General features: G+C 37.1%; 1 protein-coding gene across 1 annotated transcript in view; it reads right to left on the bottom strand.

The window, feature by feature from the left end:
• Positions 1 to 16,671, bottom strand: part of DMD (dystrophin) — a 1,831,916-nt gene that overhangs the window by 1,059,406 nt on the left and 755,839 nt on the right. Inside the window, exon 42 of the mRNA XM_087813416.1 lies at positions 4,932 to 5,126. Coding sequence (XP_087669542.1) covers positions 4,932 to 5,126 — 195 coding nt within the window. The remainder of the gene's footprint in view (positions 1 to 4,931; positions 5,127 to 16,671) is intronic.

The following is a 16,671-nucleotide window of genomic DNA, read 5'->3' as shown; positions in this document are numbered from 1 at the left end:
GTCGCTCATCTCCTCCCAAACCTACAATGGCTCCTATCTCACTCAGAGCGAAAGGCAGTCTTCACACTGGTCCGCCAGGCCCTCCACAGCCTGAACTCCCACAGCCCCTTCGGTTTCATGCCCTAGTACCCCCCCAGCTCACTGTGTTCCAACCACAAAGGGTTTCCTGCTCTCCACTGACCAAGTTTAGCATGTTCCCAACATGCGGGCCTTCACATTGACTACTTATGCCCGGACAGCAAGGCTGACTCCCTTATCTTCTTCACGTCTTTGCTCCAATGTGCTTTTCACTCTATCTAAAATCGCAATCCCAACTCTTTTTTTAAAATTTCTCTTTATTGTTGAAAATATTACAGGTGTCCCCTTTTTTCCCCACTGCCCCCTTCCACCCCATCCCCTCCCCCACCCCAGGCCCTCGCCACACTGTTGTCTGTGTCCCTGGGTTACGCACATGTGCATCTAAATTTTCCAAGTACTCCTGGCCCTTTAGTAGGTCCTATACTCCCTTATCCCACTCTGCGTGCTCTTTTCTCATAATATGCTTCATCTTCAAGTACACAATATTTACTTATTTATTATTTGTTTGCTGTTTGCTTATATTCTGCCTCCTGCTGCTACAATAAAACTGTATGAGGGGAGGGCCCATCAGTTGACAGCAATGCCTGGTGCGTAGTAAGAGCTTAATAAATATTTTTGAATAAATGTATTCCCACTCCGTAGATAACAGCGTTTCCTAACAGTTCTTTTTAGCTCTCGAGGGCTGTGCATAAAAACTGAACCGGTCAAAGATGACGGAACAATTCTGCTTTACAATTTTAGCCTTTCTAAGCTCATAGCAAGCTCTCCCCAGTGCTGCTGAGGTTGAACAAAGGCCGCCTTTTACTCCATGAGCCTCTCCAAACTCTACATTGGGCCCAAGTGTCCTGGCAACACTGTGAGCTTTCTTCATAGTCCACACTTCTTGTCACCATCTTAGCTACCAAAAATTTTGTTTTATCTACCTTCACCAGAGCATCTCTACTATCCTCAGTCTGGACAGGACAGCCGAAATGACGGATGCCTGACTTCTTGCTTTCCTATATTTTCCTTCCTTCTTTCACCTCCCTTTTCTCCTCGTATCCTTCCTTCCCTCCTTCCCTCTCTTCCTTCCTTTTATGGAATCTTCCTAAGTGGGCATGAATTAAGATGGAATTAGAACCCAGGACATTCTCTTATGACCCAGGCATGACAGACCTCAGTATCCTACCATCTTTTGCCAAAATTCACCCGTGCTCTACTCAACACAGCACCCAAGGAACAGCCTCGTGAAAGGTGGCACAGTATACTGTTTAACAGCATAGATCAGGAGCTACTTTGCTTGGGTTCAAGTCCTTGCTCCACGAATACTAGTTGTATCAACTTTGCCAAGTCACTTTTTATTTCTTCAGTTTCTTCATATGCACAACGTGGATAATAATTTTAGGTACTGCATAGAGTTGGGGGGAAGATTAAATGAGTTAATACAGGTACATTATTAAAAGAGTGCCTAAGCACTGTATCAAAGTTGATTCCTATTACCTTTTGGTAAAACCCAGCTGCCATCCTTATTTGAAGTCATGCCTATTTTTGTAGTAAAAATTTACCTTTATCAATGTCAACATACTTTTTGTTGGCAAGTGCTGAATAGTAGTACACATGCCATTATTTTTTTTCAAAATTGTCCGAGGTTGGGTTCCTCTAGAAACAGATCCTAAGAGTAGAACATGCATGCAAGTGATTTACTTGGAAATGATCTTAGGAAACACTGGTACGGGAGTGGGGAGATTAAGAGAGGAAGCCAGGAAAGAGTGTAATATGAGGAAGGTTTCTACTGTGTACAATGGGGTCTCAGTCCTGAACCCCCAGTCCTCAATGGGGAACTTCAAACCAGAATGTACAACATTCCTCAGACTTACCCCAACTGAAAATGTGGCTGAGCAGTGTTGTTTATCTACTGAAAGCCACCTTTCGTTGGTTGACGTTTGTTGAGAGATGTGTGGAAGCAGAGCCTTAATGCCCTGAAATTTATGGGATTTTGGAACTAGAGAGAGCCCTAAGGCAAAGAGTCCCAGGAACATGCAGTTGGCAGCTGCTAGTCAGAGTGCAGGGGATGCTCAGAGTGCAGGGGGATGGGTGAGGTCTGAAGAGTATCTCATATACTGATGGAATTGAAGCTTTCGGTAAAATCAGGTATATGGAGGCATTACTATGAATCCTTTCCATTGGGCCTCTGAATGAATCATTTCTGCTTTCATGACAAGAGTTTAAAGTTTTAAAGCTCTTAGGGTAACAACTTTTGGAAACTTAATAACTGTGATACTAAAAATGTCTATGTTTATACTTTATTATTTTAATTTTCTAATTTTTCATTTGGGTAAGAACACTTAACCTGAGATCTATCCTCATAATAAAATGTGTATAATACATTACTGTTACTATAGGACAATGTTGTACAGCAGCTCTTTAGAATGTATGCATCTTGCATGACTAAAACTTTACACCATCGAGCAGCAAACCCCCTTTTATTCCTTGCCCCAGCCCCTGGAAACCACCAACTTCTCTCTTTTATTATGCGCATACTTTCATATTAAATACTTTAAAACAAGATTATATGATTTAGCATAGTAATTACATTTTATCAAGTTTTAGACAATCAACTTTTTCTTAAAAATTGTGTTATTTCTAAAAGTGAAACTTTGAAAAAAATTCTTTCAAAATTATGGTACTACCATTTATGTAATGACTGCTGTTAACTTTTTACATATAAACAATCACAACCAATTGATTCACAATGCTAGTATTGGCTTTGATATAAGAATAAATGTTACTTAGGTATATATTCCTCATTCATTGCTAGCTGTGCCTTAGCTAGCTAGTGTACTGTCTATTAAATGTAGATTTTCACATGTAAGGAGATGTTTATCTGCTAAGTTCCTGTCAAAATGATTAGGTAGCTTCCCAATTCAATACATCTATGAAAATCACATGTGCTGCATTAGTTATATTTTGTTCAGAAAGTAATTATTTTAACTTATCACACATTATTTGCGTTGTATTGCACTTGCAAGAAATATGTATATTAAACCACAGCAATATCTACTACAGCTCTATAAGTTGATTCATGCAAATCTGTCAGGAATAAAATCAACCACAATTTCATTTCAAACCTTCCCAACCAGCAGCTGTACAATTTATGCATTCCTTTTCTATTTTTACTACTGGATAATGACAAAGATGAATGCCTTTAAGAGGAAATACATATTCATTGAAAAGACTGAGATCAAAACGATCCCCCTTCCAGAAGCCCATAAAGGTAGGAAGTCCATTTGCCTGCTGCAGATTTGTGGGGAGTGAGATGGAATTATGCCCAAAACGACCTCTAATGAGGATTCAAAAATCCAGTTAAATTAAACCCGCAATGCCTTTTTGCAAGCCACAGTAATCGATACCATCACAATTGGTGTCAGCTATAATATTATTAAATATGCCTTGAGGAACAAATGATTAGCTATGAGTGTAGCCAGGGGCCCGTCCTTCTGACTGTGCCGGGTTAAGATGTATGAAAACAAAGACATTCAATTGGCAACATAATAAGTTTAGGGTCACCGCTCTCCTGACCCATATGTACATGAACATGGGAAGGAATGAATATTAGCTCATTAGCAGTGATTTACACGGTGAATGACAATGATGAACTTACAAAATGCACTGTCATGAGAAATTAGTTATTGTGAATGACAGGAGTGCCGGCATGTCTCCTTTATCAATGGATCGGGTTTCCTTTCCTTTCCTCATCAGACATTTGACTTTTACTTCAAAGAGAATAAGAAATTGCACCATACTGAAATGGATGGAGTGGCTCCAGACAGTCATGCATCTCTTACTTTACTTTAGTGTGTAATTTTATAGCTTAGTTGATATAATGTAAGATATAAAACTCAAGTCACTCAAGATACTGCAGCTCTGATTTCCAAAGCAAATAAATAGCTTTATCTAGTTGTATCCTTATGCAGATAAATGTGTGATATGGAGTGAGCTTTCAAAAAATCATTTAGAGTATAAAATACTTTGGCTAATAGGTGCTGCTGAGAGCAAACTTATCTTCTATTTGTAATGTTATGCTATTTGCATTGGAAAATACCAAGCTCTGGCTATACTATGATATTTCATTTTGATTGTGAAATGTACCATCACAAAAATTATCTTGAGACACACATTATTATGGACATTTCCTCGGTGCTATATTCATTTACTTTCAGATACTGCCCTCTAAAACTCAAAGACTATTTGCTTATTGTGTTTTGTCTTAGTTTGGGATTCAGAACTTGAAGTTGGCAGTTTGAAAAAAGCTGGATTTGGTTGGTAGCCTTTGCTTGGTAATTTTAAAGAAAAGATTTTATTGTTTTTCTACTCAATTAGATTCCATATAGCCTAGTACTGATACTGACACTAATTTGAATTTGAATATGTATAAGTGAAAAATATAAGACTGACTAAAACAATATACAACAGATGTTATCTTAAACCTCATCTAGTTTCCCTTTTTATAAGAGAAGACAGGAAAGTAATGTATCGGTCGGGAATAAACTGTTCTTCTATCAAAGCTTGTTTTCTTTTTAAAGCTTGTTTTTTGGTGAGTCCTTTCTGCCTCGAATGAATGTGTGTTAAAGCATTATTTTTGTGCAGGCCTCTTTTAGGAGGTCTCTCAACATTAAATATTATGAAATGCCTCTTAGGATTTATGTTTCTCTTCCCATCCCAAACTTCTAAAGCTAACCATTTTATACAGTGTTTTCAGAATTCCACGAAAGTCAAAATGCCTTTACATTATACGCTTAAATCAACTGTTTTGGAACCGCCAATGATCAATGCGATCATCTTGTAAAATCTAAATGAAAGTGCTTTGCTTTTACCTTCAGAGACTCCTCTTGTTTAAAGAGATCTTCAAAATCTTTAGCACAGAGGTCAGGAGCACTAAGAAGTTGTTCCACTTCTGAGAGTGCTTGTAAGACGTGAGTGATCTCAGTCAAATAAGTAGAAGGCACATAAGAAATTTCCAAAGGCATGTCTTCAGTCATCACCACCACTGATTCTTCACGGACTGTGTGCTGGTATAGATATACAAAAGGACAATTCTTTTAGCTTCCTAATCATGAAAAGACCTCGATTGAGTTAATACAGATTCCAATTTATAGCTGACAGAGGGCTGAAAGTGGATAAAAATGCACGAGAAGTCTAGTAGAAAGGTTATTATTTATATATCCTTTTCTTCCAAAAAGTGTTAGAACCTTTTATAATAAGAGATACATGCACATTAGCACCATGAATATAAGAATGAAAAGACCAAGAACCATAAGGTCATGAGAAGGGTAATTTTATCCTGAGAAAAAGACGATTTTTACAACTGATTTTGAAAATGTAACTTTAAGGTTCCTTGAAAACTCGGTATGGGGTAGGATGGGGTGGGGTCTACATCTGTGGTATTCATACCAAAGGAATCTATCCTATACTTTTCTCCCCTAATCTTTTTTTTTTTTTAATCTTCACCCAAGGATATTTTTTCCATTGCTTTTCAGAGAGAGTGGAAGGGGGGAGGGAGAGAGAGAGAAGCATCGATGTGAGAGAGACACACCGACTGGGTGCCTCCCGCTTATGCCCCGACCCAGGCAGGGGATCAAGCCTGCAACTGAGGTACGTGCCCTTGGCCGGAATTGAACCCAGGACCCTTCAGTCCGCAGGCTGATGCTCTAACCACTGAGCAACCAGCTAAGGCTTTTCCCCCTAATCTTGATCGCAGTACAAGAGGAGCAAAGTATTTGGAGCTGGGATGTACCTTACTATTAAGCACCCCTCTCCTCCAAATTCCAGACATCGGGTCCTCTCTTTGATGCTAGCTTCTTAGAAGGTTAAGCTGCTAATTAAGGTGCTAGATGATTAGGACTGAGGGTGGAATTCACGTTTTAACAAGAAGTCCAGAAAACCCTAACATCTCCTCCCGCATCTGGGCTTTCCTACCTGGCATTCAAGTGCTAGACATGATGGGCATTTGGAGCTCAGGGTCCTTTTGGAAGTAGTGCTTCTTTCCCTATTCCTTAGAAGAGCAAGAAACAGACACCATCTGGCACAAAATTCAAAAAGATAGATGGCCTCTGCTCTCTTCTGTCTACAGTATGCATAAGTAGCAAAACTCTTGCAACTGAAATTAGTTTCCTGGTAAGTTTGCTGCGAATTGATCAACTGTCACCTGCCTGTTGCTGGGGTCAGCTGAGGGGTTCAGCAGCAGGGGCTCTGGGGGTGTTCTGATGACAGGCCTGCTAACACAGCCGTTTATTACTGCACAGCCTTTATGACAAGACCATCCTCATTTTTACAGGAATGTAACTGAATGGAGTTTAGGAGCCCTGGCTGAAGTCACACAAAGATGAGTGAAATCGTAAGCTGGTCCGTTTATGCTTTCTTTTTAATTTCTCGGGTGCAGGATTCTTGTGCTCAGTACTTACATAATATAAAAATACAACCACTCTAATTTAGATGTCTCATCTACTTATGGCACTGCAAATTCATAGAATTACACAAATTAACTTAAATTACATGATGCTCCCTTTTACAAAGTTTGGTTTGATGTGCACATCATAACCAAACACCTGACACATGCTCCTCCACGATCAACGGAATGACCATCTACACACACTTCCAATTTCCCTTCACAATAATATTAGAATTTGGGGCTAGAGTTTGTTGAGAACAAGTCACTGACTTAACCATAGATTTTTACATCCAAATTCTCAATTTTTCCATTTCAAACCAACCATTTCACCCATTTAAAAGAAAATAATAAATCAGCAGGCTATTTGAATTTCCAATTTTCACTGACACATTAGGTTTGACACTAACCAGTAGAGTTAACAATACACGTCAAAAAAATTTACTGTGACATTTATACTCTCCAGTAGACTGGTGACTATTGTTCTTAATAAAAATTTCCAAGGTAATAAATTTGTCTTGGAAAGTTTCTTATTTGCATCAGTTGTTTCCATTCCAGAGGGAAAGATAGTTCTACATTCTCTGAAACAGGAATATTTTCTATATCATTTTTATATAATAGTGTAATTACCTTTCTTTCTAATTGTATGCGTTTTATACCTGTAAGTTTCTATAGAATAGTGGTTTTTGTTATTAGGGACAGAGTTAGGTAAAAGACCAGTAGTAGTTTCTCCCTCTCATATGTATGTATGTAGTTTTGCTTAACCAAAAGAGTTGTTTTACAATGAGACATATCTTCAAAATACTTAGCAAACATCTGAGTTTCATTTTAAAAAATCAGTGTGAATTCCAAAAGGCTTTGATATTCATTATCATTTTTTCTTAGAAGGAAAATGATTCCAAGTTCTTTATATCTCCTTTCTGTTTCTCTTTTGACATGTAGTTTCGTAGATCTTCATTACCTACATTTGGGATGCTCTCAGCTGTCTTAAATTCATATTGGTGCCTTATAAATATAGTTATTATGAATTATAAATAGCAAGGAACTTAATTGAACACTTAAATACAATAAATAAAAGGGGCACTAAAATAAATTCACATTTGACAACTGCCTTAGATATAATTTCCTGAAATACACATTAAGAGAAACATATTTTGGCCTACATTTTAATGGAAATCTCTTTCAGAAGAATGTTATGGCATCTATTTAAATCCAGAATTTTTCAAATAATTGAGATTTTGTATCTAGTTCTAGAAACCAATTTAGCTTTTTCCTTCTTATTAACCTGATTGAAATTACCTTCAAAGAATCATTAGTCATCGCACAGCAGCCAGGGCAGGCTCTATTAATATGCGTATTGTGATTATTTTCAAGACTATCGTAGATAAGTCTTAGAGCAGTTGGTGTCAATCCATGGAAATAAGTGGACTAACTATGCCACAGCCTATTCAGACAAGGCTTGATGAGATTCTCCAACCCATTTAGAAATATTCAAAATGGTTTAGTTGATAAAAGCAATCAAAGGAATAGAAAGGCATATCCTATCACTTCAGAAAAGGTTTCAATGACAGAATAATTGCAATATTTGCTATCCTAAACTACTGATAAATAAGTAATCTTCTTTCTATTTTTTCTTGTGCAAAATAAATCAAATTAGAATGCTTATAATTCCTAAATGCCTTCTGGTTACAATTAGCTGTGGGCACTGACTCAGTTGTATTTTGTAAGCTAAATTCTAAAAGGTTAATATCACACATTTAAAACATTTAATGAAGACTAATCTATTGTAGGACTTAGCTCCTCCTATCATCTTGATACATGTGTCCATGGATAGTAAAACTCAAGTGGTACATATCACAGGAATAATCCAGTGAGCTTTTATGAAAAAAACAAAACAAAAAAACCAGAAATACTTCAAAATAATTCTTTGACATCATTGGAAACACGTCCTCATTTTCTAGAAAGCTCAGTTTTATAAATCTTAAACATCCTCATTTATTATAAAGTTCTAATCCATTTTTATATACAGATGTGTATATAAATTGATTTTTCTAGAGAGAGAGATGTATCATAATTTTCACATACAGGAAACTACTAAAAATTTAATCAAGAGAGTCAGCCACTTGGAGATCTCGTTTACTGTCTACTCCTTAAAATATATCCTTCCTTTTGACAGTCATGCAGGCCCACAGCGAATAAACTCTATCCATGGAGTGACTTCCAGTTTGGTTTAATAAAAATTTCAGGCAGTTACTTAAAAATCAGTGTAATTGGAAGTATCATGTTCATATTCTCTTCTTTATGCAAAATCCATGCACTCATATTCAGATTTTGCCTTTTCATTTGAATTTCATTAACTCTGCCTTGAATAATTATATCCTTCTGAATTCTGATGTGTACAAATCCTGTCTAACCTTTTGAAAATCAACTTGCTTTTGTTAATGTTCTTTACCACCTTCTATCATTATAGATATTCATGCATCATTAGCAAGGGAGTGCTGGAGCCATACTAATTCATTTTATTTCTCTCTATTCACATTCCTTTCTAATGATATATACCCAAAAGAATACACTATCCTCATTTTCTGGGAATGAAAATCAAGAGATGTGGAAGAAAGCCTCAAAATGCCTATTTTTATTAAGAAATGAAAAGCCCAATCGATGCTTAAAAAGGATCATTAGGGGACAAGACTATGATTTGTAGCACCTAAAGTTGAGGTAGAAACAGTTTTTGAGATTTTCAGCTATGTAAGTAGGCCTAGCTATCACTCCTAAAGTTTTTAAAAAATAACTCTGGTTTCTCTGAAACTTAGCGATCACTGTCTTTTTATTCCTTAAAATTTGTTTCTGGAAGGGTCACATAACTGCATGAGATGAAGGCAATCCTGTCTTGAAATGAATGGTGCATCGTACCTAAGCTTTTGAAACACAGTGTTTTGCCCCATGATTTAAGAGCCTTCTCTCTGTTCAATATAAAAATTTCAAATGGGTTGTGGTTACCGGTACAATTATGAGCTATGAGGTCAAAGAAACTGACGAAGGAAAATGTGCTGTATGCCATATTGTTAAAATATATTCCTTTAAAATACATATATGCCTAATATAAATATGTTATATACAAGATAGATCAATGCCTTCAAAGACTAACTAACAAAAAATATACTAGAATTAGGATGAAAGTAATACAGTGATAGAGCAAGGAGAAAGGTATGGGGGGAAATGGCGATGGAAGGAGACTCGATTAGGGGTGGTGAACATACAACAGAGTGTGCAGATGATGTGTTGTGAAGTTGAGCACCTAAAATCTGTATAATTTTGTTTCCAGGGTCACCCCAATAAAATCAGTAAAAAGAGGAAAAAGAGAAAATGAAAAAGATGTACCAAACCTTCAAAATAAAACCAGGTTAGTTATTCATGATTTAAAGGGCACCATGGTATAAAAATCTTTTAGTCTATATCTGATTCTCTTTCCTCAAAAGGATATTCTTTTTTAAAAAAGATGTTTTCATTGATTTCAGACAGAGGAAAGGAGAGGGAGAGAGAGAGAAACATCAACGACGAGAGTCATTGATCGGCTGCCTCCTGCATGTGCCCTGACCGGGAATCAAACGGCGATCGCCTGGAGCCTAGGTCGACGTCAACCGCTGAGCCACACCAGCCGGGCTCAAGGACATTCTTAAATAGTACAGATTTAAAAAATAATAATACAATGGCATGTAAATCCTAAATAGGATTCCAGGCTTTATGTGGGTTCTGATGTCTCATAAGTGACATGGAAATGGGAAAGAATTGTTTTCTCACACAGGTAGATCTAGTCACAAAAGTCTTCAGAGAAAGACAATTAAGTTTCTTTCTAGGGATCAGGACAGTAATAAGGACAGTTGAGCTATTTTTATTTATTTTTCCTTGATCATTTCTAGAAATTATAAGCCGAAAAAGGCAAGTTAAGTAAGCAAATTTGGCACACCAAAAATGCTGTGTTAGGAGAGAGAAAAAAGCCCTAAATAAGAAAGCCTATAAAAGACAAGAATATGACACAGGAGACAGGGGTGGGCTCAGTCTTTCCTGCTGCTGTTCTGCACCCACATCAATGACATGAGTGCTCCAGCCTGACAGTGCTCGACCTTATGTGCTTTTAATCAAGCCGCTGGTCAGAAAGACCTTGGATCATCAGCCTAATGAGTGCAAATGGATTCGTTCTGATCTTCCGCAGAGAAAATAGCGGGGGGACAGTGTCTGCTCTTAGTGCCCCCCCTACCGAATCATCTAGAAAATTACCTATGTGAAACTAGGAAGCAAAACGGGAGGCTCGGCCCTCGAATGACATGACTTGATGGACAAAGTGTATTAGCTTGTAATTTACCTTTTGCTTAAAAGGAACAAAACACATGCAATAAAAATAATCAGGACAAAATAGGGCAGGAAAGCTTCCCTGATGGTCATTTGATTTCTTTGCTAACATTAGGATGAAACTGCGGAGCAGGGCGGGCTGTCAGCGGTGGAGATTTGCGAGTGCAGCTGGATGTGCCAGATCTGAGGGCGTCCTGCTCCTAAGGGGCCCGGGGCGCGGTGTCACCTAGAAGGGGCCTGGCTGCGCCTGCTCGTTGCTCCTCTCCACACCGCCCAGCCTTCAGTTCCCCAGGGCCAAGCGAAATTACCATCTAATTAAACTGATAAACTGAACCTCGGTAATGTGTTAGTGGCTTACAGTGGTTTAAAGTGTGATCTCTCACAGGATAACATCTGCATTTTAAGAAGGATTTTCAACGAATTAACATAAATTAGCAGCATGGTAGAATTCTAGTCACTAAGTATGGCTGTGAAAGAAGTGGAAGAAAAGGGCTTGGGGTCCCTCCAACATATACGGCCTACCCTGTAAGAAACCCCCCGTCAAGGAACATGGTAATTTAATAAATAAGGTTATACACCCTGGGCGCCTTTCAGTGGAACATAAATGCAGCAAAGACTCATGCACAGTGCCTGGCAAGTGGTAGGCTGTCAAAAACACTCGTTAAATAAATGAATGAAAAACCCATAAGCTTAAAAGGATAATTTAAAAAATAGGTATTTTCTTCATTTCATAATGTCATCTTCATTGGTATAGACTTAAAAAGTGTTTCTGATTTAACGATGTAGCATTTCTCCACTTTACTGCGCACTAGCTAAATGCTGTCACGCATACGGATCTTGGTTCCTCAGCTGCCCCTCAGATATCAGTGTAAGTCATTATGTGTGAACAAAAAAAAAGAGGCAATTATTTGGGGTATTTGTATACAGATAATTTTAAGAGATATTCGTTTTAGCCCCTTCATGGAGGCCCACGATGCCTCTTAGCACACTGAAACGTCTGAGAAGGCTCGCAGTCTAGAAACCTTTTGAAACCTTGCTAAGTCTTCCCAAATTCTTTACATAAAACCTTTAATGTATATATCCAGGGTATGTGTTTTGATAATAAGGTATCCTAATATGTCAGCTTGGAAATACATAGGAAGTTTTTAACATGCTCATGTGTGAAAATGGGCATACATACATACATATATTTAATTTAATGTGAAAATAAAATTAACACATGAAAAATATCTCAGAAAATACTCAAGTCAAAGCAGATGTTTAGCTAAGGTTCGAACAAGAACAGTCAGTAACATGGCAGATTGTTTTTTCTGCAATCTTAAATGACTTTAGTGCTTCCAGTGCATTCTAAATCTTTTTTGTTAAGCTGAAAAGTTTTGCTATTTCTTTGGCCTGGCACATGAGGCTATCTTTATTTAAATGTTCTTAAGAGGCACCCTAATTCCAAATAACATGATTTTTATAATTATCCTGAACTCTACTCTCCTTTTAAATACTCACAAGTATTTTATATGCCTGTAATAAAAAAAGTAACAAAACAGAAATTTTGGAACTATTGATAGATGGATATTAAACTATTAAAATGAACATCTTGATGAGCTTGGTAGGCATTTTCAAAGGTCAAGTTTATATTTTACAAAGAAAACCTATGTATGCAAATACTTATAAGCACACACCTAAGTTTATATGTGTATATAGTTATATATATACACATATACAGACACATAGCACAGATATGTAGATAGATAGATGATAAATAAAAATCAGCTGGCAGCAGTCTTTTATGATTTAGGAAGCTAATATGCTATATGCTTTTGTGTGTTAAACATATATTTAATAGATGAGAGATTATTTTTAACATAATTTTATTTAGGAATAAACTGTTAAAATAATTAAATTCTATATGCTAAGTATAAGCCCAAGCAGATAAATAGTAATAACCACAAATAATCTCCCTCCCCTTCCCTCTCTCTCTCTCATTTGTCCTGTCTTTTGTCAAGCTGTTTCTCAAGGCCATGTGTCCTATAGCCTCATATAGAGGCCCCTTTTTGCCTCTCTTCCAGGTTAGGGCTATTATTTCATGTTTCTGTCATTTATTCTATTTCCTTTTCCTTCTGATTTCTACTATACTAGGGGCAGAAAAACAAAATAACGAAGTTTATTAGAATTCTCTCTAAAATCAAGAGTGATTTTTTTTTTTAATCTTAAAAAAGGGGCCTGAATAGTGGTCCCCTTAAGAAACTTCAGTGAGCTTTGGGCTTCATGAAATTTATCCAATCAATGTACAAGTCCAGTGGCCTTTTGTTCGGCTTTTTCTGATTCTTGGCTGTGTTCCATGTAATTTATAATGATGTCCATGTGGTCTCTGAATAAATGAGGTGCTGCTCTGTGTAAACTATTGTGTTTAATGATCTTTTTTCTAAAATAACGTATTTTGCCAAGTTATAACTTATGACAGTCACTGAACAAAACCATTTTTTTCTTACCTAAGATTATGCACAATTCTTAGGGTTTGCTGAGTTTAAGGACACCTCTGGCTGAATGTGCTCCACTCTACAATCAAGATAGTTTCTCCTGAAACAGCTTGTTCTCTTTCAATGTTCAAAAAAAATAATCATCATTGTATTTTCCCATGGCCAGAATTCTAATATAAAATCGCACTGTCCCGGCCAGCGAATTCTCAAGTTTTAATTCTAAGAAATCCTATTCAAACAATCACTTTTAAATTTGTTTTATATCATATGTTTTAAAAAGATAATTAACTGAGGCCTTAACATGCCTTCCATTTCCCAAAGCTCTTTGTCAAAGCAGCCACAAAGGAAATCGTGTTTTGCCAAATGTAAAAAATATTTTGTTAATTTTTTACTTCTCAAAACTTTTCAGAATACTGATTAATTCGCCTACTTTCTTTATCCAAACCATAATTTTTTTAAATTACAAGAGTGAACTAAAACCATGAGGGTAAAAGCATTTTGTAAATCAGAGAGCTAAGTTAAATGTCTGTCATGGCTCTGAAATGGGAAATAAAGAAGACAAGGAAAGCATACATATGAACATAAATGCTGCGCATTTTTCCAATTTGGCATCTTCATGTTTTCAGTTTTCAATTTTGTTAAAACACAGCAAAGGTAACACTTCTGTGCGAACGTACATTAATTAGTTTTATTTTTTGGGTTCCAAACAGCACTACCAAATGATGCTACTATGGAGTCTCTATGCCCTTGAAACAAACACAAAAGGATTTAAATCTAGAGGATGAAGTATTTATAAAAAGGCACATACTGTTTCGTTACATTTATTACATGTAAGTATACATATTGAAAATATATTAGGCAGGTGTTGTGATCCCCTAAACCTACCCTTTTTATTTTTTAATTTATTTTATTTTTTAAAAATATATCTTTATTGATTTCAGAGGGAGGGAGGGAGAGGGAGAGAGACAGAGAAACATCAATGATGAGAGTCATTGATCGGTTGCCTCCTGCACGCCCCCTGCTGGGGATCAAGCCCGCAACCCGGGCCTGTGCCCTGACCGGGAATCGAACCCCAATCGCCTGGATCCTAGGTCGATGCTCAATGGCTGAGCCACACCCGGCCGGGCAACCCACCCTTTCTACATATATGTTCTTGTATTCGTTTCTCACATATGACAAAAGGAATTCCAGAATCTTATTTCAGGAGATAATTCTTGTGGGGTCCATAGTTACTGTCCGGGAGGCCATAAAAATGGGAGGTGATCATGGGTTTTGGAGCTTTCCGTTCCCCATTCTCAAAACTTCAAAGAACCAACATAGAAACTTGACAGGAATGGTGTCCCTTCATGTGAATAAGTTTCTCCAAAATGATGGTTCCCAGACTACTTCTTTCATTGGTCTATAAAATACTACTAAAAATGTCTGGGAACCTCACCGAATTCCAACCTTTATTTTTTCTAGTAAAGGACACTGCAAAAAACAACAAACGGCAAGAAAGAAAAAAGATGAAAGAAAGGCTATTTTATGCCACCGTGACCACCAATGGCAGAAAGCCATACTTTCGGAAGAAAGGACAATTGTTCTGTAAGTTTAGCTCTAGGAAAAGCACAATATATTTGCTCTTATTTTTTTCTGTTTCCTGGGGACCAGTGAAAACTCTCAGATACTGGTGGACTGGCATCAAGACACCACTTTTGTAAGAACACAGAACAAATAATTGTGAAGTGTAGAGAATTCCACAGGAAGGCGCTCTCTATCTATTCATTCATTCATTCATTCATTCATTCACTCATTCATGTAAAACATTTTTAGTGAACATGCACTCTGTGTCAAAATCCATGTACTGGGAAAATACTAGTTAACAAGGCAAAGTCTCTGCCTTCATTGAACCTACATTCTAATGGTAGAAGACGGATTATAAACAAGTAAACAAATACACATTACATTTTCAGGTTGTGGTAAGTGCCATTAAGGGAAGTAATCTGGTTCATGTTATAAAGCGGGATGGAGGGGTGAAGGGAATGTTGTGAATTATATCATTATATCAGACAGGATGCTGCAGGACATTTTGTTCTACATCCCGAAAGATGACAGGAGACCAGCAGGGAAGGAACCAGAAAGAAAGTCCCAAGGAAAGGAAACCATATTGCAAAGACGGAAGTGAAAGACATTTTGGCAAGTTTGAGAAAGAGGAAGCCATTGTGACAGTGCATTAAAGAGGCTATTTTGTACTAGGGAGGCCAGTGTGTAAAAGGGTCTAGATTCCGCAAAATAATTTTCCACATGGTCAAGCGTGTCTGAGGCAAGAAACTAAAATAGAGTGTGAATGATATTATTCATGTTTTATGCATATTTGTGATTGCCTAGTTGTTAATCAGGGCTAAGTTTGAACTTCATACAGATCGCAAGGGAGTTATAACATTATAGATTATTGTATTTGTTAAATAATTCATTTACTTATGTTTTGCCATCCAGACATTCTATGAGTTAAGAATTTACTGACTAGTATGGAAAACTATTTGCATAGATGTCCTGGAAACTTTCCCAGTTAATTTATCTTGGCAATGAACACCCATGAATTGCTATCCAACTAAACAGCTAATATTGCCTCTAAGTTATGAATTAATCTAAACATCTTACGTTTGTATACATACGAAGTCTTGGCTTTCATTTTATCCATGCACCTTTTACCCATGGATTCACCATCATGAAATGAAGCTTTCCTCTGTGTTACATGTGTTAAAGTCGCCATTTAAGTTTTAAAAAATTGCTCATGATTGTTAGCATACGTTCTTCAATTTGATAAAAATTTATTGAATTGGCACTTTCATTTAGTTCCCTACTAGATAGCTGTATATAACTTATGGAGTACTACACTTAGAAGATTAAATAAATAAAAGGGTAAGAATTATGAAATTTTAAAACAAAATCTAGTTGTATAATGAAGTGTCTGTGAATAGATGCATTCGTATTATTAAAAAATTATTAAAATTAGCCCGCCTGCATAGCTCAGCAGTTGAGCATTGACCTATGAGCCGGGAGATCGAGGTTTGATTCCCGGTCAGGGCACAGGCCCGGGTTGCGGGCTTGATCCCCAGCAGGGGGCGTGCGGGAGGCAGCCGATCAATGACCCTCATCATTGATGTTTCTCTCTCTCTCTCCCTCTCCCTTCCTCTCTCTGAAGTCAATAAAGGCGTAATTTTAAAATATATATTAAAACTAAATTTCAAACCCATTTTAAGGTTTCAAAAGCCATTGGCTCATAAAGGAAGGCAGAAGAAATATCAGATAACTTAGCAGACTTGAAGACACTGCAACCCTTTTTTCTTTCATGAAAATCAAAGT

Source organism: Miniopterus natalensis, chromosome X (assembly GCF_054644295.1).
Source record: "Miniopterus natalensis isolate mMinNat1 chromosome X, mMinNat1.hap1, whole genome shotgun sequence".
NCBI classification, from domain to species: Eukaryota; Metazoa; Chordata; class Mammalia; order Chiroptera; family Miniopteridae; genus Miniopterus; species Miniopterus natalensis.
Note: the sequence above shows the minus strand (reverse complement) of the source record. Positions and strands in the feature narration are given on the sequence as shown.